This window comes from Larimichthys crocea, chromosome XXIII (assembly GCF_000972845.2).
Source record: "Larimichthys crocea isolate SSNF chromosome XXIII, L_crocea_2.0, whole genome shotgun sequence".
In the NCBI taxonomy this organism is placed as follows: Eukaryota; Metazoa; Chordata; class Actinopteri; family Sciaenidae; genus Larimichthys; species Larimichthys crocea.
Window position 1 is genome coordinate 18,037,125 of NC_040033.1, and position 27,126 is coordinate 18,064,250.

General features: G+C 42.2%; 1 protein-coding gene across 2 annotated transcripts; it reads right to left on the minus strand.

Annotated features, from left to right (window-relative positions):
• Positions 1-26,972, minus strand: mkxa (mohawk homeobox a). Of its 2 annotated transcripts, none has more exons than XM_010737325.3 (7): positions 26,783-26,972; positions 25,361-25,567; positions 22,991-23,150; positions 20,210-20,363; positions 17,129-17,506; positions 2,372-2,405; positions 1-2,228 (listed from the first exon to the last, which is right to left on the minus strand). In XM_010737325.3, the coding sequence occupies exons 1-7, from the start codon at positions 26,845-26,847 to the stop codon at positions 2,021-2,023; spliced, it is 1,206 nt and encodes a 401-aa protein (XP_010735627.2). In that variant the 5' UTR covers positions 26,848-26,972; the 3' UTR covers positions 1-2,020. The 2 variants fall into 2 exon arrangements, with proteins under 2 accessions (XP_010735627.2, XP_027129771.1); XM_027273970.1 differs by having other exon boundaries at positions 25,361-25,676; positions 26,783-26,970.
• Between the last annotated feature and the right edge of the window lie 154 nt (positions 26,973-27,126).

The window sequence follows — 27,126 nt, forward strand, 5'->3', positions numbered from 1 at the left end:
ACACATGTGGGAGACCACAACCCCCACTGCATAAGCAAATAGTGCCTGGGGATTGGCTAGTGCGATTGATTTCATTATACTTCCATAGGCACGCTAACAGGAATAATATAGGGTTGTCCTTCATTTCTTTTCCTTCTCTTCACCTTCATGTAAAAACACATTCATCCAAAAGTTCTCAATGGAGGCTGTGTGTTTTCTGATTGAAAACCAAGAAATGTAAGTGCAGCTTCTTTTTTTTAACAGTTTGCACATTCAAGACATATAAAAAAAAGGTCAAAAAGTCACTTTGTGCAGCTTCACTCCCTCTCAAAGTTCTTGACCAGAAGTACAGTCTGGGTTGTCCAAAAAATAAAAACTGCACCATTTATGAAGTTTATGAAGGAGTGTACATCGACACACATAAACAGTACCTTGAAGATATACATACAATTAAAAAGTCAGCATGGAGAGCCAACTGCAGTTTCTTCCATAAGCCCAACTTGATTTCCCCCCCAGTTTGTGAACTTGGCATCGTTCACCGCAAACGTTTATAACATATGCACCGTACATACTTTCTATAACGGAGATTCTTTCCATTGGATGACAAAAGAAGCTCTTAATGCGGTACGGTTAAGTGAAACCAAGTACAAAGTTTTGATCAAAAACAAAAAAACAACCACACATATACAGACTGACAATAACAGATACTCTGAACACTTGCTTGGCTGACAAATAGATAATACTGGAATGTATTTTTGAAGACAAACAGGAAAAAAAAAGAAAAGCGAGGGGGAGAAAGTCAAACTTTTAAGTCTATCCTCTGGCTTCTTGTAAACAGCAATTTGAATGTAATGCTAAACAGCTGAGAGGGCTGAGGATCAAACGGCTGGGGGAGCTGGTGGTGGCTTTTCTCTTTCGTTCACTCCAGACTATCTTGTTCTGAGCACAAACATGTGAAAAGGCAACACTGTCCACATAAAACACTGATAATGCAAAGCAAAAACATCCCTTTTAGGTCATGGCATTCTTCTTCTGTTAGATACTGTACTGAACCTTAAAGCGTGTCTGTTAGATCTGCGTACATGTGTGTCGCTGAGTGGGTGAACGTGACTTCATTAGGGTCCAGCTGAGCGTTCGTGCACGTTTCAGCAACTCAAAAGCTCAGATAAGAAAGGAATCCTTCGCTGGTTAATGAAATCCAAGGCCAAGATGTGGACACGGTGGAGAACGCCGGCTGCTTATCAATCTGCTGCTCACGTTAGGGCAACTTATCTACGTATGCAACAGTTGTTGTTGGCCTGCCAGCTACGGGAAACAGTGTTCAGTTTACAGTCAAAATGAAGACTCCAGTCAAAACAAGAACAATGTCACTGGGGAAATACTGCTGGGTATTTTCTACGAGACTGTGTATCCGCTTGTGAGTGTGCTATTTGAGTTCATCGATGCCTCCGATGGTGAGCTCATTCAGTCCTTAAGGCACGGGCTGTTGTGGGGAGTTTTCATTCACAAAAAACAAATCCTGAATCATGACTGCCGCTCTAAACTTAGTCAAATATTCCTTCACAAATTTCAGAGGCACCTCAGTATCTGTACTTTGCATTGACCACAGTCGGTGAGTTATTCGTCTAAATAACAAAGGCACTTTGGCAAAATACAAATTTTCTTAGCGTAAAAAAAAGAAGAAGAAGAAGAAGAAGAAAAAAAAAAGTCAGACTCATCAAAAATAAGTTAACATTACAAAAGTATCTTGTTTTAGGAAATACTGCAGTGAAACTATCATCAACACTTGCACATCAACCCAGCAAAGAAAATGATGGTCAAGGCCTCTTTTGCACTTTTTTTTTTTAAGACACCAATAACAACCAAAAAGAATGAGTTCTCTTTTTGTTCCACACTTCCTCGCCTCAAACACCCCCCCTTTCCTCAAACAACAGTTCTCTTTTCATTCTCTCAAAGGGGGAGTTTATTTGGACTCCGGCAAGTTTGCTGAAACAGGAATGTTTGCTGGTTTGCATAGAGAGTTGGGAGGATGACGTCAGGGCTAATATTTCTGCATCAGCGGCACTTTAACAGTCTTGATCTCTGCTATATGGGAGGATTTCTGGATGATGCAGCTGGTGGTCCCGGAGGCGCTGTCCTTCCCCTGCGCCAAGTTGGTCAGGGCCATGGCGGCGTTGATCTCCCTCCAGTACGTCTCGTCTTTGCCCTTCACCTTCTCCTTCTGCACAGCTCCGACGCCACCACCGCCACTGATGATGGCAAACACGGCAAACATGCGTAGCAAAGAACAAAACAGAGAGCGGGGGAGTTAGAGGTCAAGTTCAGCTTGTAATGAATGAAAATAGGATAGAGGATTTGATCTGGGCTGCAAGGTAAGAGAAAGTCCACTCACTTGTCACATTTACTTGATCCATGGTCTGTAGTTTCTGAAAACACAAGAGGGAGGAGAAAAAGTTAATTTTGCAGAGTTCTCTGGGGTCAATGAGGATTTATTGAAATCTAGCTGAATGTACAGACTCAGGAGGTGTGTGTGTGTGTGTGTGTGTGTGTGTGTGTGTGTGTGAGGTCTGTATGTGTACACCCTGTCCAGTGCAAACATGTGTTGCTCTGTTTTCTCTCTTTACTCAGATGCTGGACAAAAAGGACGTTTTGCAAGAAGCCATCAAGAAACAAGGTGACTAATAGGATCGAGTTGAAAGATGTTTCTTATGACTCATAAACTCCATTCTCTAATATTTTGTTCGAAAACAAATGGGCCCCAGCCAACATAATTGAGTTGTCTGAGGAAATCAGATTGAAAATGACTGAGCGTAAAAGATTTGAGTGGGAATGAAAAGGCAGTAAGTGAGTCAGTGAGAGAAAGATGGATGGGAGCAATCTCTGTCTCATATGTAAAACATTAGTGGGGAATAGCAAAGTCATTAAACAATGAAACCAAACTTCTCTTCAGGGCAACCAGTGCGTTTACTTCAGCATGCTGCTCACTCGGAGAGAAAGACCATGTGCACGTTGTGTGTGTGGGTTAATTTGTGTGTGTGTTTGCGTTGAACCTGTCTTCTGTCTTGGGTCCAGCTTTAGGTAAGTTTTGCCCAGCAGTGAATATGATGACAAAGGCTTGGCGTTTCATGAGGCATTAAAAGAGAGCAGAGCATCTGGATTTCCTAGCTGAGCAGCCTCCAGGCCATTTTCTTTAAGTTAACTAAACAAACAGCTAAGGCCTCGTGAGCTTTTAAGAAGTTCAATCTCAACCAGGTATAGATGACTGGCCACCTTAAGAATGTTCAAAAGAGGGAAAATTCTCCTGAAATTTACATTTTGTCCAAAGGTATCAAAGAGTTTGTCTTACCTAGGCCCTCAACAATGACTTCTGACTGACTTTTCTCTTCAACTCCCAGATGTCCCGCCACAAACACATCACACCAGTCTCCTGCACCCCTCACACTACATTTCCCAGTAAAGCAAATGTCTAAACCTGAGCTACCGTTTTAACGAGCCCTTCCTTTGCGCCGCCGTCACCGCAACATAGCAGTCGGCGGGGCGTTCCTGAGTGTTCCTTACTGCTAATGAAAAACCTGGACCCTTCTTTTTTCGCTGGAATTTCATTCCTATGATTGTTAGAAGGGACTGGAAAAGGTTGCGCGAGGACACTGTGTTTGGGGTTTAGCATCGTCACAGACAGCCACAGAGATGGTGAGCCAAACTCCTCCAACCTCCGGCGTCGGAGAAAGCACACACAGGATCTTACCGTTCTGCTTTGTCACCTCTAACCTCGCCAAAGCCCCTCCATAGACTTTCCAACGATCTGGCTCTAGTGCTTAGACTTTTGCAAGCTGCCATAAGTGCCTAATTATTCCCAACGCCTCACTCTGTTCTTTCCTTGTTTTCCAAAAATGTTCCCATGTAGCATGACCCATGCTGACAGTACCGGGTTTGCAAGGCCCCAGGCTAATATGGCCCTGATTATGAAATTTCCTGTAGTTTTCCCATTCGTTCTCTAATAGGTGTATTCCACAGAGGGAGATAGACTTCACTCTCCACAGTTTTGCTCTGTTGATGGTTGTTAGACAGAAGAGAGGAATGTGTGCGCACGTGCGAGAGGGAGATGAGGACATGATAACCCAGAAGTACAAACCACAGAATGAGATTTTAGGTTTTAGTCAAAGCGTTCCAACAAAATCCTCACATTCTCGCCCGGTCCCTGCTGTCCTATCTTTCCCTCGGCCTTTATCTTGCTTTATCGGCAAAGTCCCTTTTTCTTTATTGATATTGCGGTCCCTCATCCTGTCCTCTACTCGTCACCCCTTCACTGTCAATACCTCCTGATCCAGGTACTTGAGGCTGACCATTCTTTTGCAGTGCAGCCAAAACAAATGCAATATTTCATGTCTATGTTTTAATAAAGGCTGAGTCTGTGCTATGTCTTCCACATTCTCAAAAGCTGTTTTTGAAAGCCCTTGTTATTATCCATCTCTTCTTCTTAATCTTTTTGTTATTCCCTGGTTTTCAAACTTGCGAAAGCATCCTCTGCCTGTGCTCCATCTCCATCCACTCTCTTGATTGTTGCCAGTGCTCGAAAAGCAGATTGGTCTTGATTAAGAAATATGCCCCGTTCGCCATGATCACGGCAGTGTAATTACAGCCCAAATTGCGCTATTTTCATGTGTTGTTTATGTTCTCCCAAAATGTATTAGCTCAGTGTTTACTGCTGTGGTGCCCGGTGTATATTGGTTGGTGACAACAGCGAAGAAGTGTCAAGAACAACGACATCAAAGACACATGACATGGAGATAAAAGTGTCTCTGTGTGTGCTGTGAAATCACTGTGGGCTGTGAAGTGCAGTGTGTGAGTTTCCATCCACAGCTTTAAGTGTTTCCAGTGTGTGTGAGGCAGCCACTGTCCAGATAATCCGTTCAGAACATACAACAACAGTATTCTCCACAGGTATATCACAGGTGGAGAAAGTCCCGGATGCAAATCTGAAGAGGGCCACCAGGAACCTCCTCCCCTTCCCTTGAGAAGCCTGGACCCCAGGATCTGGAAGTACACCACTGAATACAACTCTATTTCCAAAGCTCTGTGCCTAAAACATCTAAAACTAAGATTTTTTAAAACAAGAGCAGTGCCAAAGACTCAATAAATCGCCAATAAATCACGGAGGAGCTTCTATTATTTTCATATTCTTTTTTTTTTCTTGTTTTTTCTGGATTTTTTTTTTTTTTGCTCTACTACTTTGCTACTGAACGCTCAGTCCACTTTGCTGTTGCCTTTGGGCTTCACTGACAGTGGGGTTTCACGGACCGCCAAAGGGGAAAGCTAAGAAGTCTGATGGTTTCTGGCGGCATGCTGAAAGTCCAAAAATACTAGCTCACTTAACATCACCGCGGGGTAATGGAGGGAGAGCAAAAAGAGGGCAAAAAAAAAAAAAAGAAAGAAAGAAAGCTTGAGTAGCTTTAACAAAACTTGGTGAAAATGAGGGAAAACAAGCGGGGGCTGACAAATTAGAGAGGGAATGAGGTTACACCTGTTAAGACGACTGCGGAGGAGAGCGGTTGACTATCATCATTACCATCTGGTGCTGTTGTTAGCAACATACAACAATAAACAAGGCAGGCCCTGTTGCACAAACCAAGGGCTGGGCTGAATTAGACAGACAAATAAACACAAACACACACATGTACACACATTTTATATGACATTTACGTTTCAGGCTTTTAGTTGGTGGTCCCATCCAAAGAGGCTTTGAGTAAGTGTCAATTCTTATGTCACCAGGAACATCCAATATCCCAAAATAAGTGGCCTTACGATGTTTCCACAAGCATAAAAGAACAGGATTACGTGTTTGAGACAACAGAACAGGTAAGACGAGCAGCAGTGTTTAAAGGAATAGTTTGACTTTTTTGTTTTGAGGGTTAGAGGTTCATACCACTGTGTCTGTGGATTGAATAGTTTGAGCCAAGAGTCAATTAGTTTAGCTTAGCATAAAGATCGGAAGACCTTCCAAAGTTAAAAAAAAAAGTCTGCTGACGATGTAATACATCTGAACAAGCAGAAATGTAAAAATAATGTGGTGTGACATGGAGCGATCCAAACAGTGAAGCCTGCAGGAAGTCAGTGCACCTGGTTGCTAGCAGTCCGTAGCTCCATAGATAACACAGAGTGCTATCGATCCTCAGCCAGAAAGAAAATAAGCTTATTTTACAAAATGTGTATGTAAAGGTTGGATCTTGATCTTGGGAATAGTAATTCGACAAAATTACCTCAACTCAGGTTTCATTACAATTTGTTCTAGGACTTACAAGCTACTATGGCCTGTTATCACAAAGGTCTATACTTAGATCACACAATCTAAGTTAAGATGAGGCTCTGAGGTAAGATTATTTTATCAAATCTCAAGTTATAAAACTATTTTCTCATACGGTACATTTTGTAAAGGGTTTGTTTCTTATATTATAGCTTATAAAATTATTGAATTCAATTCAATTTTATTTACATAGCGCCAAACCATTGCGCTTTTCAGAGTTTTTAGAGTAAGTCTAAACCATAATAGTATTTCAGAAGCAACAATTCCCACCACGAACAAGCATGAAAAACTCTTTTATAAAAGCTTAAAACCTATTTATTAATGGTTACGGACTAATTTACTTATACCTTATAGATCAGTTATAATTTGTTAATAATACCTCTGGGTTGCCAGGTTGTGAAAATTCACTTTTGCTTAATAGTGAAGTTATTATTTCTAATAAATAATCAAATATACAGTTATATACAGTCAATAAATGGTAATAAACCACCAAATCTGCGATTACTTATGTTAAATGTCAATAATAAAGAGTTTTTTACTTTCTAAAAAGTCATCTGAAAAAATTAGTGTGTCTACAGTTATAAATGTTACAACATCATTAATAAAATCCAACAAGTCTCCAGATCTAAATATTATTACATTCTTAATAAATAGTGGCTAAAAGATTAAACACGTGTCCAGCTGGAGGGGTCAAGTTGTTTTCAATATTAGCTGAAACAATTAATCTATAAAATATTATGGATTAACATTATATAAACTCTTTATAAACAGACTTATTTGAAAGTGATATCAAAGAGTTGTCACTTGGCAGACGCTGAAAAGTGTTTACTTTGACGGAAATGAGCAGATTAATCCTTCCAGGAGAAACAGTCGGTAACACACAGATCCAAACTTAATTGTTGACGTAAGGAAATGAGCTAAGCTGATTTCCTCTTAAGCACCTGATGAGAACCAGAGTAGCGTTGCAGACTCGACAATGCCGCTGCCCTGTGCAACCACAAGCACAAAGTCAGAAAGAGAACAAATCATGGTGTCATCAAGTGGCTCCTTTGATTTGTCAGGAAGCCGGTCAAGGTCCGAGAATGAGTCAGGACTTACTGTCACCACAGGTGAGTCATCACTCTGCACTGGGCAGAAAACAAATCATCAAACTCTTTACCTCCCGTGAAGCTTGTGTCACCGAAGCTCACCGGCTGTGAAGTCACATTCAGATCACTGCACACATGTGACTGCATGGAGCGGTTACTTTCAGCCAAGTCTTTTTGGTTCCAACCAAAAAAAGAGATGAATAACGCTTCAGCCGACTCATGGCGACGTCTATTGATGCTGTCTTTCATTGGACACCAAACCAAAGCCACAGTCTTGAGCATGAGGTGCGATCAGTCTTCTTCTGAGCTTCCAGATCTATCTTTTTTTTATATTTCTCTAATGATCTGTGCTTTTTATAATGTCAAGAAGAGTCTGTAAATGAAGTTAAGAGATCCCTTGGCACTCCACTGCCTCCTGTTCTGCCAACGCTACTTTTATATCACCCCTCCCAACCATTCCTCTCTCTTTCTGTCTCTACGGGTGGTGAATAAGTCTGCATCTGAGGCTCCAAAGAACCAAACTGTCAATTCCACTCAGTCAGCCAAAGACATCATACACAGTGTTAATTTAATGTCTTCTCCGTTTGTCTTGACAACACTTTCATCACTATAAAAAAAATATTGGATAATTAGCTCTTTCACTATTAAATAGAACATACACACAGTGACAGAGCCAGACAGATACTGAGACGCTTCCCAAAAATGACTCTCCCATCAGCTACATTTCTTTTTCTGTGCTGCTTTTTTTTTCCATGTCTGCCCGGCAGATGACACACTGGTGTGGCTGTGGTCGGGGCAGATAACCAAGATCCAGAAATGAGGATTACGCTTTGTGTCTTCTTGCTAGATGGAGAAATAATAACAGTGTTTCAGATGTTTAAGCACTGCCAGGTTGTCATTGTGTTTACGAGTGCCAGTAAACAGAGTGTAATCAGGGCCCCCGTAAATCAGCCAAAATGAGAAGAGCGTCTCGACGAAGAAGTAAATACGTTGTCATGGCGAGCGTGTGAGTGTCTTCTGTGTGTGTGTGTGTGTGTGTGTCAGTGGTTGGATGTGATTGCCAGGGTGTCATAGACAAACAGTAAAAAAAGCAACCCCGTCATGAGGAGGGATCATGAATTTGGGGATTTGGCGTGACAAACGGATGATCGTATGAAAATGATCATCACTGGAGATTGAGATGGAGACAGCGATAGCATCAGAGGATCAGGCAGCTCACGCTTCAAATGCTGACTTCATGACAACAGTGGCGCAGGAGTGACGACACCCCCCTGATGACGAACAGACGAGCCTGTCATCGACGCTCTGAGACAACAGGTACAAAAGAGACAGAACAGGGCTGACCCCCCACCAACTCCCTCCTCCATCAGCTCATTTCATCACAGGTTTCTCAGCTAACATCCTCGGGGATGAACGGCTGTTGTTTTGTGGTAAGCAAAACACACACATTAGGGGAAAAAAAGCAGAAACCACGAGTAAACATTATTCGGATTTTTAAGTGTTTTCATGTGCCCAAAAATATCCTTTTTTTCGGGAGCTAGAGGCCAAATGATATGTTTGCGCTGCACTCACTGCATCATTATGTTGCAATTCTTCACAGTGGTAGGTTGAACTGCCCTCTCACACTCTTAGGGGATTTCTGTGTGTGTGTGTGTTCTGTGTCCTCGCTAGGTCACACCTCTGCTCTCTCATTAAAATCCCTCTGTGCTCTCCTTCATCCTGTGGGAACACACAATGGTAGCCTATTGTTCTAGACGCAGCTCGGTTTTTAAAATGGAAACAATTTGTATTTTATACAGAGCAGGGCAGTGCGGCTCGGTTTCCCTGACTAGGCAGGCAGCTGTGTTTTCTGAATCTGATGACCTGATTGTGTGTGTGTGTGTGTGTGTGTCCCAAAAAGCCTTGGCGTGCTGATGATTTAAAAACGATCAGGTTGAGAGGGCTCATTATTCCACACTCTTCTAGTTCTATGTTAGGGAGTCACATATAAACAGTGTCTGTGCTGATGTTTGTGTGTTAACACTTGTCCGCAGGATGAAGGCTTAGAATGAACACTGTCTCAGTCTGTTGCTGTCTTCTCTGTTTGCCTCGCACTTAGCCTCTGTTTAGTGGTCGGAAGCCAATATCCCAGCCTCCCAGTGACAGAGGTTCACCATCAGGGTTTTTTTTTTCTCTTCCTCTCTCTCTCTCTTTCTCTGTCTCTGTCTTTTTATCCACCTTTCCATTCGCATGAAGCTGCACCACAGCTCGGTGCCAGGATTATACCTCACCTCTGCCAACTCGCAGTCGTTCCCACCGTTGGACCAGCCACACCCTGAAGGACACTTCACAGCCTTTCACATACATCACTGCAGAGTGCAAAATGACTTTATGTGTGTTGGATGAGTTAAGGCTTTTATTCTGACACGTAAGCATGCATTGACCAGGGTGGTGGTAGCATCTGTGCACATATATATATATATATATATGTGTGTGTGTGTAGGTGTATAAGAAAAAACAAAAACCGTAATATATTATACTGAAAAGTTATTATTGCACTTTATCTAACAGTAATTTGCCTTTAGAAAAAATGACTCCATTACTCAGGATAAACCACAGACCTCACTGTCTCGAGAAGTGCTTCCTAAAAAAAAGTCCTGCAGCAGCCTGGGATACCTCAAAGAAGCAGTGTGTAGGATTTAGCAGCATCTACATGTAGCTATTGATTGCAACCTTCACCTTCTCCTTTCCAGCAAAAACATGAAAGACCCTTTCTGGAGTCTGTGATTACAAACTAATGAAAATAATATTATATTCAATTTTTGCCATATTCTAAAAATAGCAAATAGAGCCCCCTAAATCTTACACACTGGACCTTTAACGACAGTGTGCCACAAGATTTGTTCATTTCCTTTTTCTTTTGTTTCACTTTCACTTTCATTTACAGTAAGTACACTTTTATATTACATCATATATATTGCACAAAGCAGAAGCAACAAACCCATAAAAAACTAAATATAAATAAATATGCCAGAGTGACGTGTAAAGACAGATTATCAGATGCAATACGCATCATTAGGCATGTGCATTTGTTTGTCCAGGAAACCTACATTCAAGCCAGTTCACTTTGAACAAAACAGATAAAAATCATTTCAGCATTTAGCATACTTCATTTTGATTCACTGTTTATATAAAGGTCCAAATCTGTCTGCAAATCGACAAAGCAGATCCACTGACCTTATTTCCTTTCCAAATACTTATTAAATAAATTTTATTTCACTTAATCTTGATGTTCAGATACTTCACATCAATCTTAGTTAACATTAGTTTCTTAAAATAAATCCTTGAAAAGTTTGAGAACTGCTAGTTCTCTGGTTCAGGCAGTGAGGTCTCTAGGCAATCCTGCATAACAGGGACGCTGTTTTTGGAAAGACACTTCGCTGATGAATTTTTAAAATGAACATCTGAAATCCTCCGAGGAGCACAAATAACATTTGAATCATCTCTGTTGCACTGGCAGAAGTTTCACAGTCAGATAGGAAAACTATCGACATGGCCAGACAGCACTAGCAGCACTTTACCTTCACCTCTTTTTAATTGTTTTTTAAACCAAGTCCCAAGAACAAGTCCTCTTCCTCAAACAGCACCTTAATAAAATGAGGCATAGTCAACTGTCCTCACTCCCTCTCTCTCCCTATCTTTGTGTGGAGAAACACAAGAACACACACACACACATGTCAGTTCTTCCAACCACAGTCTCTGTGTCTCTTAGTCACTGCCACCACACTGTCTTTCTTCTCCCAACAGGCCACTTCTGGAGAAACTCAACTCTAGATTTGGATGGAACAAGTGCCTCCCTCTCCTCCTCTCATCCCGTCCACACTGATTCCTAAAGGCTAACCTGAACCTAGTGAGTTTTGGCAAAAGCCGCTGCCTTGGAACAACATCCCCAACTCCCTCCCTTCTCCCTCTGTCTTCCCTTTCTCCTTTCTTATGAAACTGTGGAAAGAGCAAATCGTAGCCAGTCTATCCACATCTCTGGATTCCTAAGATGAGGAGTCCTCATCCATCACTGTCCGGGAGTGGCTCATTGTCACTGAGCGGCCCCGTGTTGGGCATTGTCTCTACTGTTGCTCTGTGGCCTACAGTGAATTACAGTACACTGCCGCTCATCAGTCAGCGAACGTGCATTGGTGTCTTAAATCAGAAACGACAGCCACCATCCCTCAACAACGCTGCTGTATAAATCATCACAGTTGGGTCTCTCTTTGGAGAGGAAACAAGAGAGACATAAATGGTAAAGGAAATCCAGTTAAGTACATCTTGTTAGTGAAAAATACAAAAACAGCCATGATAGAATCCTTTTTTTTTTTTTATCATGAACAACCATCGGATATTTCTACAGTTCTACCCGAAGAAGTCAAGAAATCCAAACATTCTTTTTTTTTTCCACATTAAGATTACTTTTCTTCCATTCACCTGGACGGCTCCGGAGCTCCTTAAGTGCCACTGAACTCTCCAGGATTCAATAACTGTCTGGCACTGGCTGTGACCTCATTTGAAAGGCCTCAGCGGCTGCCGTCATACACTGCTGTTTTCACTGAACACATTTATAAGGAAACTGTGTGTTGAACAGCACCAGACTTAGAAATCAGTCATTTTCTATTTATATTGGTTGATACACCATGTAATAAACAGTAGTAATGGACAAAAATAAATAATTAAGCCCCTTTGGCAGCTTAAACAAATTCTATTTTTACTGTAGCCATGGAAGACATTCATGTTTCCTTCATTTGAATTTATTTCAGCTCACATATTTCATTTGTCCAGTGCTAGCAAACTCATGAAAACCAGAACTACAATGTCATCAGCATCGGCTGTACTTTGTATTTAGTGCTAATTAGCACAAATTAAAATGCTAAATTAAGATGGTGAACATCATCAGTATCTTAGCATTGACATTAAGAGCACATTAGCAATCATTAGCATTTAGCTAGTCCTGCTGTAGCCTCACAGAGCCGCTAGCATGGCTGTAGATAAGTATCGCTGCACATGTGAGCTACTTCCATCAGTAGCTCAATAAAAATTATTATTTCTTTTTTTTAAAGATTATTTTGGCCTTTTTAAGCTTTTATTTGAAAGAGACAGTTGAAGAGTGACAGGAAATGTGGGGAGAGAGAGATGGGGAATGACACGTGGGAAAGAGCCACAGGTCGGATCTGAACCCTGGGCCCCCGCGGCCAGGACTGAGCCTTTGCACATGGGGCGGCTGCTGAGCTAAACAACACCCCGTTATTGTTTTTTTTTTCTTCACTTCTCAGTATTACCAAGATAGCATAAATAAAACTTTGGCACCACTTTTGCTAACATTAGCTAAGTTATCTGAAAACATTACTTGCTGCTACATATAGTGTATGTGTATGTCTCACTCATACTGTATGTGCATATACAGTAGACGTGATATACATGCAGAAAATGTTAAAATCCAGAATGCCTAAATGTAGACAACATTTTTAGCTTCACTGGCAGAAACGTTCTTGGTTAGGTGAACAACTTTGGTCCAAATTAAAATACAGTCGTCCCTCGCTATATCGTGGTTCACTTTTCGCGGACTTGCTGTTTCGCAGATTTTTTTTGTGTAATTTTGCATGCTTTTTTTTTTTCAGCGTACTGTACAGTATGAACGCGCATTGTGTTCTGCATCCTAAATTGGCTAACACATGTGTTCTGTGTCCTGATTAACTAAGGGAGTACTGTACAAAATGCGTGTAAAAAGGTGTATAAAAGTGTGTGGTTAGGGGTTTTACGGCCTTAAAACATGTATAATAATTGTAAAACTTACTTTGCGGATTTCGTTTATTGCGGGTTATTTTTAGAACGCATACCCCGCGATAAACAAGGGACCACTGTATCTCAACACAGTTCCTATGAAAGTTTATGTGAATATTAACCATGCCCAGAGGATATGAATCCTAAAGACTTTTCGTCTAGCGCCACCATGAGGCTGACATTTGAGGTCAAGTAAAATGTCTCGTCAACTGTCAACTCATGTCTTTAGTGCTAATTAGCAAACATTCCCATGCTAATGTAAACTAAGAACATTATTTGCTAAACATCAACATATCAGCAGTTTCATTTTATTTTATTTATTTATTTATTTTTTTCATTTTTGCCAACAAATAGCAAGTGGACGCACTTTCAAGAAAAAAAATGTTCATTATCTTAATTTAATAAGACTTTCAAAAACAGACACATACAAATCTAAATATTGGAAACTTGCTGGTGGCCATTAACTTTCTTTGAGCTATCAGTACTTTTCCACATCAATAGAAAAATTGGCAAGCGTTCTGCATTTACCATTAGGCTACTGCACTCAGCTGTAACCAGAGTCCATAAAGGAGAGAACCTGAGAAAACGTACCACTGTCAACCTCGTGTAATATGTCTGCCCGTGATTTCTAAGTCTCCGTCCGCAGAAACGTTTGGAGTTATTTGGCGTATAATGATCTATATGATATCGGACGGGGCGAAATCTGGTACAGAGCAAGAAGAAAAACATTGAGCCAGATTCCTGCCATTTAATATCCCATTAAAGGGTAATTTGGCATGAAACCCCTGGCATGTGTGATGGAATTCTACTGCTCCTTGTGTTCAATGAAATTCCCCACAGGCTTTGGACTGTAGGTGTGTGTGCATGTGGGTGTTTGTACTGGATGTGTGTGCGCATGTGCTTGTATGAGGACTGTGAATAGTACGTGAGTGTGTGTGTGTGTGTGTGTGTGTGTGTGAGTCCTTTCAAGCCAGAAGAAGTGTAGTTTTCCACTGGGGTAAATCTACACTCTCCATCTCCTGCCACGTCTGACTGCCCTCTGTAGTCACAGATAACACTGTGGGCTCAAAAACAGCCAACTGGCCCATTAATGGTCTTTTAGCCAATGGGATGATGGTTGCCAGGCACGCCACTTTTGCTTTGACCAATCACAATTGTCTTACAGGCTGGAATTCGGCAAAAGAATGTGCCAAAAGACACCATTTGTGCGCTTTCTTTCAAGTTCAAATTCTTTTCCTCCCTACTGACTGAAAATGTCAGACATTTTGATCAAATGTAGGGGGAACATTCGCAGAGCTTAAATCTGATTTATCCTGTCTTTTTCTTCTCTATATAACTGATATAAGTACAGATTTATGTAAAATCTGCTACTCAGGGAACATTTTTCTCTTATAAAAACACAATAAAACTATTTGTAAAAGAGGAATGCGTTCACTACAAAAATATCTGGAATGTGTAGCCACAGGAGAAAAAACGACAGAGGAAATGATGCAAACCCGAGCTTAAAATTATTTCTCTCTGCCTCCCTCTTTCATTTGCTGTCTGCGTCGGCGAGATCAGATGTGGAATTAAAATTTCATTTTCTCGACTTTTCTTTGTTTCGTTTGTTCAACTGGCCGATTGGATCGGAGGGCCCCAGCAGGTGTTCGATCCCATGAGTCAACACCGCCTCGGAGAACTTTCCATGTGTGGATTCAAAAGCTTCTCTTGCATGTAACAGAGTAACACTTCTGTAAAGGTGCCAGAGCGCAGAGAAATCCAAGAGGGAGACGTCGACGCCAAGAAATTATATTAACCATAGAGATAAAATAGTTACTCTCTATTAAAAACAGCAGGCCAGCCAGGTGAATTAATCCTTTTTTTGGGATTTCTCTTATTAAAGTCTGGTAGAGAGGGAGTTATAAGTCTCACTTGGTCTATCCATCTCTTTTTCTTTCTCCATCTGTGAGTCCCAGCAGGTGCTTCGTTGTGAAAAAGCCCGATGTTCGTTCAGGTCACAGGGTTTCAAGTTTTTCGATCAGGAGGATTGTAACTGTCGCAGCCGTTGATGCATTTCATAAAAACCCCACACACACACCCCCACCCTCCTTCGCGCTCGGATAATCTGAAACACATTTTGTCCCTGAGCGGAGCTTTGAGTGAAACCCAGTAAAATCTGCTCTTCCCTGTGTACGAAGATCCCCATCCTCCGTCCTACTCCATCACCTACACCTTCAAATCCGCCCCCTCCTCAACAGAAAGTGAAAATATTATTGGTCGTGAAGTCCGACTGAACAAAGGCTCAGTGTTCTCAGCTAAAGAAGAACTTGGACAGATCTGAACCTTGATTGCTCGCAGCTCTGACGAGTTGCGAGCTGAAGCGTTGTGAAAGTCTTTGTAGCCTGCAAAGCTCTGTGATTTGCGAGTTCCTGACACTAAATTCACAGTTAGAAGAACACGAGTGTCAATTACATCACTGTAAAACATTTTAAGCTGGTACAACTTAAAAACACAAGTTCCCCCCGCTGCCTCGAAAATGTGAATCAACTTGAATAATTGGTTCCAAGTCGGCTCGTGAGTTTTTATAACGTACAACAAAGACTGAAGCTGATCAAGGTAATGTGTTAACAAACAGGACACATAAGTTTCCAACATGTATCTTTTTCTTCAAATTGCAAAAAAAAAAAAAAAATCAAACAATGCATGCTGGGAAGTCTAAAAATATTCTAATGATATTCTAACTTATTTTTCTGTGTTAAGCCAACACTTAAAAATACTTCATTCTTCCTATTTAACTCATGTTTATACAATCTGAAATTGTCTGAAAACTAAACTAGGTAAATTAATGTGATATTAATCCAACATATTTACATCAAAGTAATGATAAACAGATGCCAGTAAATTCTAGAATGTCTTATAGATTACATCCCATTTATTTCGGTCTACATCTGCTCATCATTTTGTAATTTCTGCCCTTCTTTTTCTAATTTTTTTTTTGGTGACAACAAAGATGCCCTAAATAAAAAACATGTGCCCGTAACTAAGTGCGTAAGGCAACATCTTTTAAAAGATCATTTCCTTCCAGTAGGTGTCAAAACCCAGAAACAGAACATAGTGTTCAAAAAGAGACAATAAAACAGTAGCTTCATCTGGAACTCACTGTGAAATGTGTTTTTCCTTCCATAGAAAAATTAATGACAGAAAACGACTTCGTCTGACGAGAGCAACATGAGGCCGAATACTTCGAAGAACATCAACACCAAAATATAAACAACAAGTGACCTACATCGAGAGGTTCAACAGTGTTTGGCATGAAGCTCGCTGCGTGATTTTTTTTTTTTTCACAGCTACTTTTCTTTAACGGTGGCGTTCGCTTCCTCTAAAAATAGAAATGTGAACGTTTTACGGATCACACAACACAGTCTGCAGACACACAAAAACACAGCCTGTTTGCCTTGCCCCTGCTCTCTCAGCAGGACCTCATGGCAGGATCAAAGGCGTGCCAAACAGTAGTTTGAAAGTGAGCATGTTCCACATGGTCTTGTTGTGTCTGGCCTGCTAAAGCCTGGTCAGAGGAGCTGGCTGGGGGGAATTCCTTCTCCGCTCTGGCTGGAGACAGCCACTGTGAGAGTGTGTGAAGTGACAGTACATGGGTTTCTCTGCTGTGGATGTGTTAGTGTGTTTTGGACACAGTGGACTAACAGAACATTTTCAGGCTCCTCTTGGCAACAACACTGAATATATTAAATATAATGTTAAATGAAAGTGAAGAGGTGAAGGAAGAGGAGCAGTGAGAGAGTGAGCAAGGCAGGAGGACGGGCAGAGAGGCAGACAGTTGGAAATAATGGACCAGCTGCAGGAATTAAAACAAAATGTGCAGATGGAGGGGACAAAAAAAGAACAAAAGTGAAGGATGTCGTGTGTGTGAGGGAGACTCTTGAAGGGAAAGAATGTAAGAAATGTGGCTCCTTACCAGTCCGATAAACAAAGTTTGCCTCAGCCTCGGAGGAAGACGGCGAGAGCAGCTCGTCGTCGTACTCGTTGGAGCTGAAGGAGCCGGAGTGGTTCCTCTTGCGAGCGTCCATGACGGCGTTGGCCACCATGACGTGACGCAGCGAGTCGTTCAGGTAGCGGTGGAGCAGGCTGCTCTTGTACTTGGGTGGAGACACGTAGTCCTCAGCAAGTGAGGCGGCCTCGGCGGCCGAGCGCAGCCCCGCGCCCATACCCATACCCATACCCATCCCCATGGCCATGCCCACCATGGAGGAGCCTTCCTTCTTGATCACGCTCTGGTACATGGGCTTGTTGAGCTCCTCTGGGCCGCTCTGTGTCCTCTGAGGGTTGTCTCCATCTATACCAAGGAAATCAGAAAAAATAATACTTTAGATTTTCCTTATTCTCATGTGCCTTTTTTTCTCACTTGTAACTCAAAAACTGTGTAATTTGCTGTGTTTTCATGAGATCTGAATACATTTGCATATATAATGAGCCATTCCTGGAACAAAGGATTTTTAAAGATTTTTGTTGTTTTTTTAAACTGTTATAATAATGCTTTTTCTTTTTATAATTAAATGCATATTTACATCTCAGCACATGTGTACAGCACAGACTCCATTTGAAGTTAAAGAAGTAAAATTTTGCACACTGATCAACTGTGAAAAGGTTCTTTACAACAACATATACAGTTTATAGCTGAAATAATAACGTCTTCTTCAGAAAGTGCTTCTCCTGTGCATTGCATGTTCATCCCCGCTGACTCAGAGTCTGTTTTTTTCAGAGCTAATCTCAAATCTAAATACCAGCGCAGGGAGATTTCAACCTGGCGCTCCTGCCCTCCTGTTGGCATCGCCTCAAGAGCAGAAAGCCTAGCCGAGACTTAAGACGCATTACCAAACCATAACGGATGGTAGTCTATTTCCTCTCCATCAAGAGCACATTGCCCCTCTATTCCCCTGCAGAAATAAATAATTTCCAGGGCGCTCTGCAGCTGAAGAGATTGAATTAAAGTACAGGTCCCTACCTGATGAAAGAAACGGAGAGGAAAGATAAAACACCACACTGAAAAACCAGATATCCTCTGGCAGGAGGGAAATCAGGGAGAAGTTCACTCTAGTTACTGTCCCTGCCAAGACTGTAATTTTGTAATTTGGGAGGTTGGACATTTGATTCAGTCTGGGCCAAATTAAAATTATAGCTCCCACTTATCAGAAACACATGGAAGGTAGCGTACTTGCTCTCCTTCGCCTGTGCTGTCTGAGGTAGACTTCAGCATCTCCCGTGAAACCACACAAGCAATAATAAATCTGTGCTGTCATTGTAATCCAAAGATAGCGTCTTTTTACATCAAGGTCTGCCACCTTTTTAAATAAAACTTCCTTCTTCACAGCCTCCTGACAGCGTGTCCTTCTCCAAATAGCATGCACAAAACAGCATTTTCTCTTTGGACTTGGTACTGTAGCTACAAAACAAGCTGGACCATTTCAGGACAGTAGAAAGAATGTACGCCGAGTTAGTGGGGTCAGGTCTGGCCCCATAAATAGCCTCTGGAACAAAAGCATAGGCTTAAAAACATAATGGAGGCCCTTTTGGTGCATGGGTCAGAAGTGGGAGCAGGCTGCGGATAGCTTCATAACCATAATGTGACAGGGAGAAGAGTCAGAGAGATATACAGAGCCTCCGGTGGTACAGTGGCCTGTGGCGGACACAATGCAAACACCATGCACACATTCCTCCTCCAGCCACACGCTCAGCCTCTCCTCCTCAGAAATTTAATTAGAGATCACTGACACCACAGCGCCTCTTCCTTTCTGTTCCTTCTTCCACTGCGTGAGTATGTATGTTTTATATTTATTTCTTTTTTGTTTCTTCACCATGTTTTCGGTGCTGTCAGTGAGTAGAAAAGGCCAGTTGCTGTAAATATACGGCTGACAGGGAGCCACTCATTTTCAATTGTAGGCTGGGAGACATCGGTTGGCTCAGCGGGGTGTCTTAATGACAGCGTGTCACAGCCCGCCGGGCCTCGGCGTCTCCCGGCTGGGTCACACACTCACCATTTATATACATTCAGAACATGTCTCTGCATAGCATCGGGCCTCTTTACGATGGGACTTTGGCCTCATTTCATGTCATAATGCTAGATTCGAATTTTCAGGGGCACGAGATGTATGATGTAAGGTGAGGTCACTGTGGACAAAGTGCACTGGGTTTGTGCCAGGACAACTTCTGGCTGAAGACTGAGCCATTTTGATGGACAGAGCAGTTACACACAGTAACCTATGTTGCATCCTCAGATTCAACAATATTCATGTAGCATTTGTTTTAATTTAGACCACCTACATCTACATTACAAGTAGGGTCACCGACAAATATCAGATAACTAAAACTTCTGTGGTGCCTAAAATGAGGGAGAGGTGCTGAATAAATAACTACTGACAATGTTTTGACAGTATTTTTAGTTATGAAGTTGCTGGATTAGCCCACTATTAGGCCCCAGAGGGGCAGAAAGAACTCTGGGCCTTCACTAAATCCTCATCTCTTTGCACTGTGTACTAACACTGCAACTGAAATAATAAAGGTATTAGATTTATGGTTTGATACAGGGCTAAGGTTATTTGTGTAACCAATAAAAAAATGTAAAAAAAAACATCTCCATAAGAACGATGAGTGCTATTTAAAACAGGAGTACAGAGGTACTCCAGAACTTTCTTAGATTTGAGAGACTGTGCAGCAGGAGCTAAGCTGTCCTGACTCTAACTCTCTGGTACGGGTCAAGCTCCAAAAAATGATGGATCCTACAATTCCCATAATGCACCAGGTCTTTTACTAAATCCTTCTTGGCTATATGCTCCCCTTCGTTCAAACCCCATATTTCCAGAGTGTAATGCAGCCGTTTTAAGTAAATAGCCTGTGAAGGTCTGGGCCCACAGGGCAGTTGCCCATTTTAGTAGTCGAGCTGTGATCCGGGCAGCTTTGCGAATTCTCCGCTGGACACAAACCTCTCCTAACTTTGAAATGGAACTTTGGAAGAGAGAAGAAGTCGAGGCTGGAGCCGTACCTTCTGAGCAGCTGTCGTCGCTGCTGACGCTCAGCCTCTCCGCGTTGCCCTGAACATATTTGTTGTAGAGCTTGATCCTGAGCGCCCAGCTCAGATCTGGCTGCCTCACCGTGTTCTTCAGTCGCCTCCTGGCATTCGCAAACCAATTGGAGACCTGAGAGAGAGAGAGAGATGAAGAAATAAGAAAGGAAGTGGGAAGGACATAACAAATAGAAACATATGTAATTGTTTTGACTCCAAACACCTCCACATCCATAGCAAAACAGAGACTATCCTTAATGAAAATGTCTGCTGCTCTGCCTGCCATCAGCGCCTCATTCAGAAAAACTGAGAGAGACTCGAGGCAAAAGACAGAAACAGAGTCAGGTTGCAGAGCAGCTCTCTGAGAGTAAGCTTCAAGAAACATCCCAGACAGTCCAGAGAGACACCCCAGCATGCATCTTTTCTGTATCAACACCATGTAGAAACATTTAACACCCACTGAACGCAGAGCGGCCAGCGAGCGCAACATTTCATTACCTAATGTTCCGACCGAGATGTACGTCCCCCGTGCTTATTCTGGACTCGTGCAGCCTCCCTCCAATAATACATTTTTTCCAACACTGTCTTCAAGATGCAATAAAAAAAGACACTTGAGCCGGCGCTCTTCCTTTCACTGGGAAGGGAGACCATTAGATGTTATACTAGAATAACTTTTCATGCTCAATAGACTTCAAGCGGCTTATGAAGGGGCTGGAACAGGGGCCTTATGCTAGAGTACTTATTTTTCTGATCCCCTCTTTAAGTATCGTGTTTCTCGTTAACTAAGACCATCCCACATCCCCTTTGTCTCCAGACTAGCGCTGTGGCACACCGGGGGGAGGAAGGCGGCATCTCGTACATGTGGCTTGGCCAGCAGGGTAGGCGAGGCGAGGTGAGACGAGGCGAGGCGTGGGACGGCTCGCTAATGAGGGCTGGAGGAGGGACGGCTGTCGATGGGGTGAGAGGAAAGAGAAAAAGGATGACACACTGCGCTCAGATGACACCCAGAGAGATTAAAAAAAGAGGGGGGGACTACGCAGCCAAACCAGCTCTTTCACCCGTGGCTTGTCTGTACTGTATGTACCGTAGAGGAGACGGCATGCAGGCACGGCGAGGGATTTCAGCGGTGATGGAGAGATGGCACCGACGTATTAGCACAAACTTTAAAGAAATAATTTACACGGAAAAAACGGACTGTTTTTGCTAAAACATGACAGATTTAGTTGTTTTAAACACCTGGTGCCAGGTGGGTGTTTCCAGGGGAAAATGCACAGGAAGTGATGCGTCCTACATTACTGGCACAGGCGGCGGTGGTTTGTTTGGACTAAACAGTGGAAGAAATGGGTAGTTCACAGCCCTCATGAGAGGACAGGCACAGAAAAGAATGCCATCAAGGGCTGCAAACTAACAATTTTCATATTAAATAATTGATGTTTTACATTTTTGAAAATTGATTTTATGTTTTTGGAAAAATCCGTTCATTGTTTAGTCTGGAAAATATAGCAAAACACTTATTATATGTTCCCAGCAGTGAACTTGATGCCTTAAATGAATTAATTTGAGCATTAGTCCAAAAACAAAATCCATATTTACGGCATAAAAAAAGCAGAGAAAAGCAGCATGTTCTCATATTTTAGGAAACAAGCAGCCAATGTTAGACATTTTACTTGATTAATGACTGAAACGATCAATCGATTCGAACAATTTTCTGTCAGTCAACACACACATTCGACAATAAAAAAGAACTGAAGTGAAACACTCACAGATTCACCCAGAGGACCTCCCTCACGCTGGAAAATGTGATGAAAATAATTTACCTGCCTGTCATCGCCCTCGCTCAGTTTCAAGAAATCATCCGCTGTCCTTTGACACGGCTGCCGGTGTTTGGGTGTCAGCTTAAATGCGTGCGTGCGTGTGTGTGTGGGTGTAGGTGTGTGTGTGTGTGTGAGTGTGTGTGTTCGTCTGTGTCCAACACAAAGCATTCCTCTGCACTCTGCTCGCCCTCACCAAAACAAACAGCTACATCAGGCTCCCAAAATGAGAACCAGATTAAGCACCGTGGCTGGCGGCCCAAAGAAAGCCGCCGCAGACTTTGTGAGGCCGTATCAGTGACCTTGTCAGCCAGATGATACTGTACATACACAGCTGCAAGCGCCAGACACAAAACATATTCACTGCTGGGTTTTCCTCTTAGTGGTCAGTTTGTCAGACGCAGTCAGGGTGTCCACTGTGCTCGTGTATTATCAGCAGAGGGTGCAAGAGAACTTAAAGCTACAGCATAAGTACACTTAGAATAGAGGTTCCCAACCTGTGGGACGGGACCGTCGAAGGGTCTGCACATAAATATGAGAATTTAAAAGACATTTCAGCTGCACAAAATTAGGTTTAATTATCTAGATTTTCATGCATCTCTTTGAGAAGAAGAAGAAGAAAAATTCTAAGCAAATAAAATCACTTTTTTAAGAGGTGGTAAGTCAAGAACAAAATTTCCAATTGCCGAGTTTGGAAGAAAGTAGAAATAACATTAAGCACGACTGCACGAGAGCTGTAAAATAAACAGCTCAAGATGTAAAAACACTTTCTGCTCACAACCTTCTAATTGCAAATGCAAGTTAAGATCCAGCTTTTCAGACCTGATTAGACACAAACTCAACCACAGAATTCAAATTTCAACCAATTTTCCTGCAAGAAATACCTCGCTTTTTTTTTTCACTTTTTCTATCATCAGCTTTACAGAATTGAAGAGGAAAGCGGACTCACCTGAACCAGGGTCATTTGTGAGCCAAGGGCCAGCAGGATTTTCTCTGTCTTGGTCGGGTACGGGTTGTCTCTGTGTTTGTACAGCCACTGCTTGAGCGGCCTCGCCATGTCCTGCAGGGCCTGGCGCTTGTGTCGCACTTTACCACCGCTGGGACGACCCCTGTGGAGGAACGCGTAGACTAATGTGAGCCAGAAACCAAAGTACAGAGACGAGTGATGTACAAGTGAATTATGGGATACATTTTGTGCTTTGTTTTTTCTCATCTAAACTTGGACTGTTCTTTTCTGTCTTGTACTTTTATTCCATTTAAAGATGACTCTTTTTAACAACAGACAAACAAACATGCAGGCCTCTTTACACGAGTTAAGAGGGCTGATTTGACATGAACCCGGTCTGCATTTGTAAGTATCATCATGCTCATTATGTCAGAACAACATGTTGGTAAACAGTCTGGATTTAAGTTTCTCCTTTTTCAAATGAAAGTAAAATCTGGTTTTAGAGCCATAAAAGAGAACCAGGATTATGTTGTTTATTGAAGTCAAGCAAACAATGTTGTGCAGCTGCAAGCGGAGTCCTGAGTGGCCCGGCATGTTGTCTGAATTCGTTAGTCATGACACATAAAGTGAACACTCCATACAGTGTGCAATTTTCTCACCCGGAGCACTGCAATTAAGCTGAGAACCGTTGGATTAAGAGAGAGAGAGGGAGCGAGAGACTGAAGCAGAGAGGAACAGCAACTCGCAGTTTATTTTTCATTGCGTGTCCCACAAACCGCCAACACGTTGCAATGAAACAAAGAAAAACATTTTGCTCAGGCGCACATTTTTGCCAGATTAACATTTCACACCCAGCAGAAGTGGATCAAGAACAATGTAGCTGGGTCACCGTCCCAGCCAAGCCATCACACAAGGGACTGACAAAAAACTCAAATTATACTTCTGGTTTTCCTTTACAGAAAAGGACTATGACACATGTCCAGAGGATGCTATAAAACAAAAAATAACACGACAGCAGGAATATACCGTGGTGTGGAGATTAAAAATATACTCTAAAGTTCAGAATCAGAAAGTGAGAGGTGAATCCAGCTCTTATAAGAATAAAAAAAAAACACAATAAAATCACTAGAAATTCATAATCTATGAGCACAGACACCCTGTGAGCTTTCCGTCTGAGGCAGCCTGATCCTGGTCTGTGCAGGACTGAGTCTCACCTTAGCTCCAGGTTTTCTGAACCTGTAGATGTCAGTATGGTGCTGTGCTCCGCGTCTCCCTTTATCTCACCAAAAAGCTCCACCGTCTGCAGATGTAACATATTTTAGTCTAACCTCAAGTCTGCCTGAGGTTCATGTTCTACAAATATTTTCCTTGTAATCTAAATCAGTCCGAACATCCGAAAGGACATTTTACTCTGTGTTCTACACACACACACACACACACACACACACACACACACACCTCTACGTATGTTTAATAATTGAACGTTCTCCATTAGTACTGATGCTTCCCTTGAGGTGACACCTTACAGTCACATAAGTTCACTAACTCATAATATTCTCTCTTATTACTGAAGGTTACTCCCGAGGGAGGGAGGCTGCTCTCTGTTCTCTCTCTCATATAAACATGAAAATAAGTAAAAACAAATCATGAAGTGACATGATCTCTTCCTGACACCTGCTCCCTGTCACACAGGAGGAAAACAAAACAAAATCAAAACGCACATATTTCATGAACACACGTGTGTGATTGACTAGACCACACAGAGAGTTGAAGGGCACATTTATTTATTGGAAGCAGATGGAGACCTCTATAAGACACGCTACCGAACACGCTGACCTACTTATTAATTTAGGAGATTAGCTGTGAACATCAGCGCCTCAATGGAGACCAGACTGAGAAACGGTAAATATTCATTCCTTCACGCATCAGATCCTGTTGCACTAAAGCCACATGAATAAAAGAAGATAATTAAATTGATGTTACAGTCTCGAGATGTAGGTTGTTCTGGACTTTATTTTATCTGCGCGTAAAATTCTGATTTTTGTGCGTAAATTTACGCACAGCTCCAGAAACTATTCCAATTCTAAATTTAATGAACTTATATTTATCACAACCCAATAAGGCTTTCCACATATACAAATCATCAATGTAATTTTATAAGAATCTGACCCAGAAGCCAGATCAGAGATATTTCTTAACCACCCCGCACTGATAACAAAACCATCACTGTCTCTCTCTCTCTCTGCGCGTTAACTTATGCTGAGTGAAATAACCGTCAAATAGAGATGTATTCCTCATCACCTGACCCACATGTTAATACAAGCCACACATGCGACCAGCAGCAGTTAAAGACAGCAGAATGTATCCACATACCCGCTCCGCCTGTGTCTGATGGCCTGGTTGTCTCTGATGGTCTGGTTGCTGGAGAGGAGGTCTGGATGTTGCCCGTCGATGACTTCTAGATAATTTCTGCTGCTCATTTCCACCTCTTTCGCCTTCTCCTCGAACAGGACCTGGCTGCTCAGCTTATTAAACACGATGGTGTTCATCTTTGGGGCCTGATTATTCCTCCAAATTTCTCTTAAATGGATGAGCAACAAAAAAAAAAAAAAAAAAAAAAAAAAAAAAAAAAAAAAAAAATTAAAAAAGAAAGTCTCCTTGGATGTGTCACAGTGTCCCCGTGTCTTTCCTGTGGAACAAGGAAGAAGTGTGAATATTTTTCAAACAGCATACGCGTCAAACTGAAAAATAAAATGATGATTAAATATTATAAAAGAAAAAATAACGCGCTGTGTGTGGTTAGGTTCTCCGCACTGTCTGTCTGCTCAGATCCGCTGCATTAAACAGCATGTGGGCTGTCTGGAGCTAAAGAGGACCATGCGTAACTGCGCTGTTGTGATGCGTCATTATAAGGTCGCTCTTTGTAAACATTTGCAAACTCATAACAAATGATTTGTGTGAACGCATTAAGCCCTTAAAAATCCAAACAGCTCCTGTTAGTCATGTGTGCATCTCATGGTACACACAAAATCTGGAAAATAAAGTGAGTGCAGACAGCAGCTGCATTGTGAAGAATTCAGATAAATACGTTTGAATTTATTCGTGCGCATTAGCTGCAGTAAACTTTACGCACGAGTTTAGTCACATTTTTTAGAAACTATTAAACACAGATTCACTTTCTACAGGCAGAGCAGAGAACTACAGCACAATGTACAGCCTCAGAGAAATCTGATTTGATTTTTTTTTTTTTTAATGTTTAAACTTCAGTTGAAGCATCTTGAATATTTGCGCCCTGCCTCCTCTGCACTGCGGTCAAATGTCTCCAAAAAAAAAAAAAAAGTCTGAATGGTTTATTTTGATTCGTGCTCTCTCCATCTTAACGCAAAACAAACAAACCCTGCAGCCTCTCACAAATGTCACATTTGTTTTTTTTCTCTTCAGCTTCAATTTAGAATTTCTCTGCAGGTTCAATATTGAGTCTGTCACGGGGGGGAAAAGACGCACCGTGATGTGGAGCCACCACCAGCTGCAGCCTGCTGCCAGCTCTGTACATGATGTCCACTGGACTTAACACATAATAATATAATAAAACATAAAGCTGGCTGTCCTGTTAGAATTCATATCTATGTCATATCCAGGCTTCACAGTCGTGATACAGTGTGAGAATACAGAGCAGCGTAAACTCTGTCCTGCCCATTCAAAGTTGGATAAACTCTTTTATCCTTCACTTCATCCAAACTGTCGCTTTATTCCTAAATCAGTGTGTGTGTCTGTCACAGGATCTCGGTCAGTTACCTGTCCCGGGCCCCTCCTGCGTCTCTCTGCTGTGTAGAACAATAATCCTGTTTCCAGTCGCCCATTCCCTGCTCACATGTTCCCGTCCTGAGATCCTGAGCTCAAACCGCACGGACCGCCGTCTCCTCCTCCGCTTTATCCAGCGGCCTGCGCCGCGCCGCCCGGGACTCTGAATATCTCACCCTGCTCATGTTTCCTAGCACACGGCCCGAGCCTGCGAACATACTGTCCATGGTTTACGCCGGTTCTGGGGCCGAGGCCAGCAGGAGGGAAGAGAGGGAGGGAGGCATCACACTGCAAAAAGTAGGCAGTCTGAAATCAGTGAATCCAGGGGAGAGTCTGAA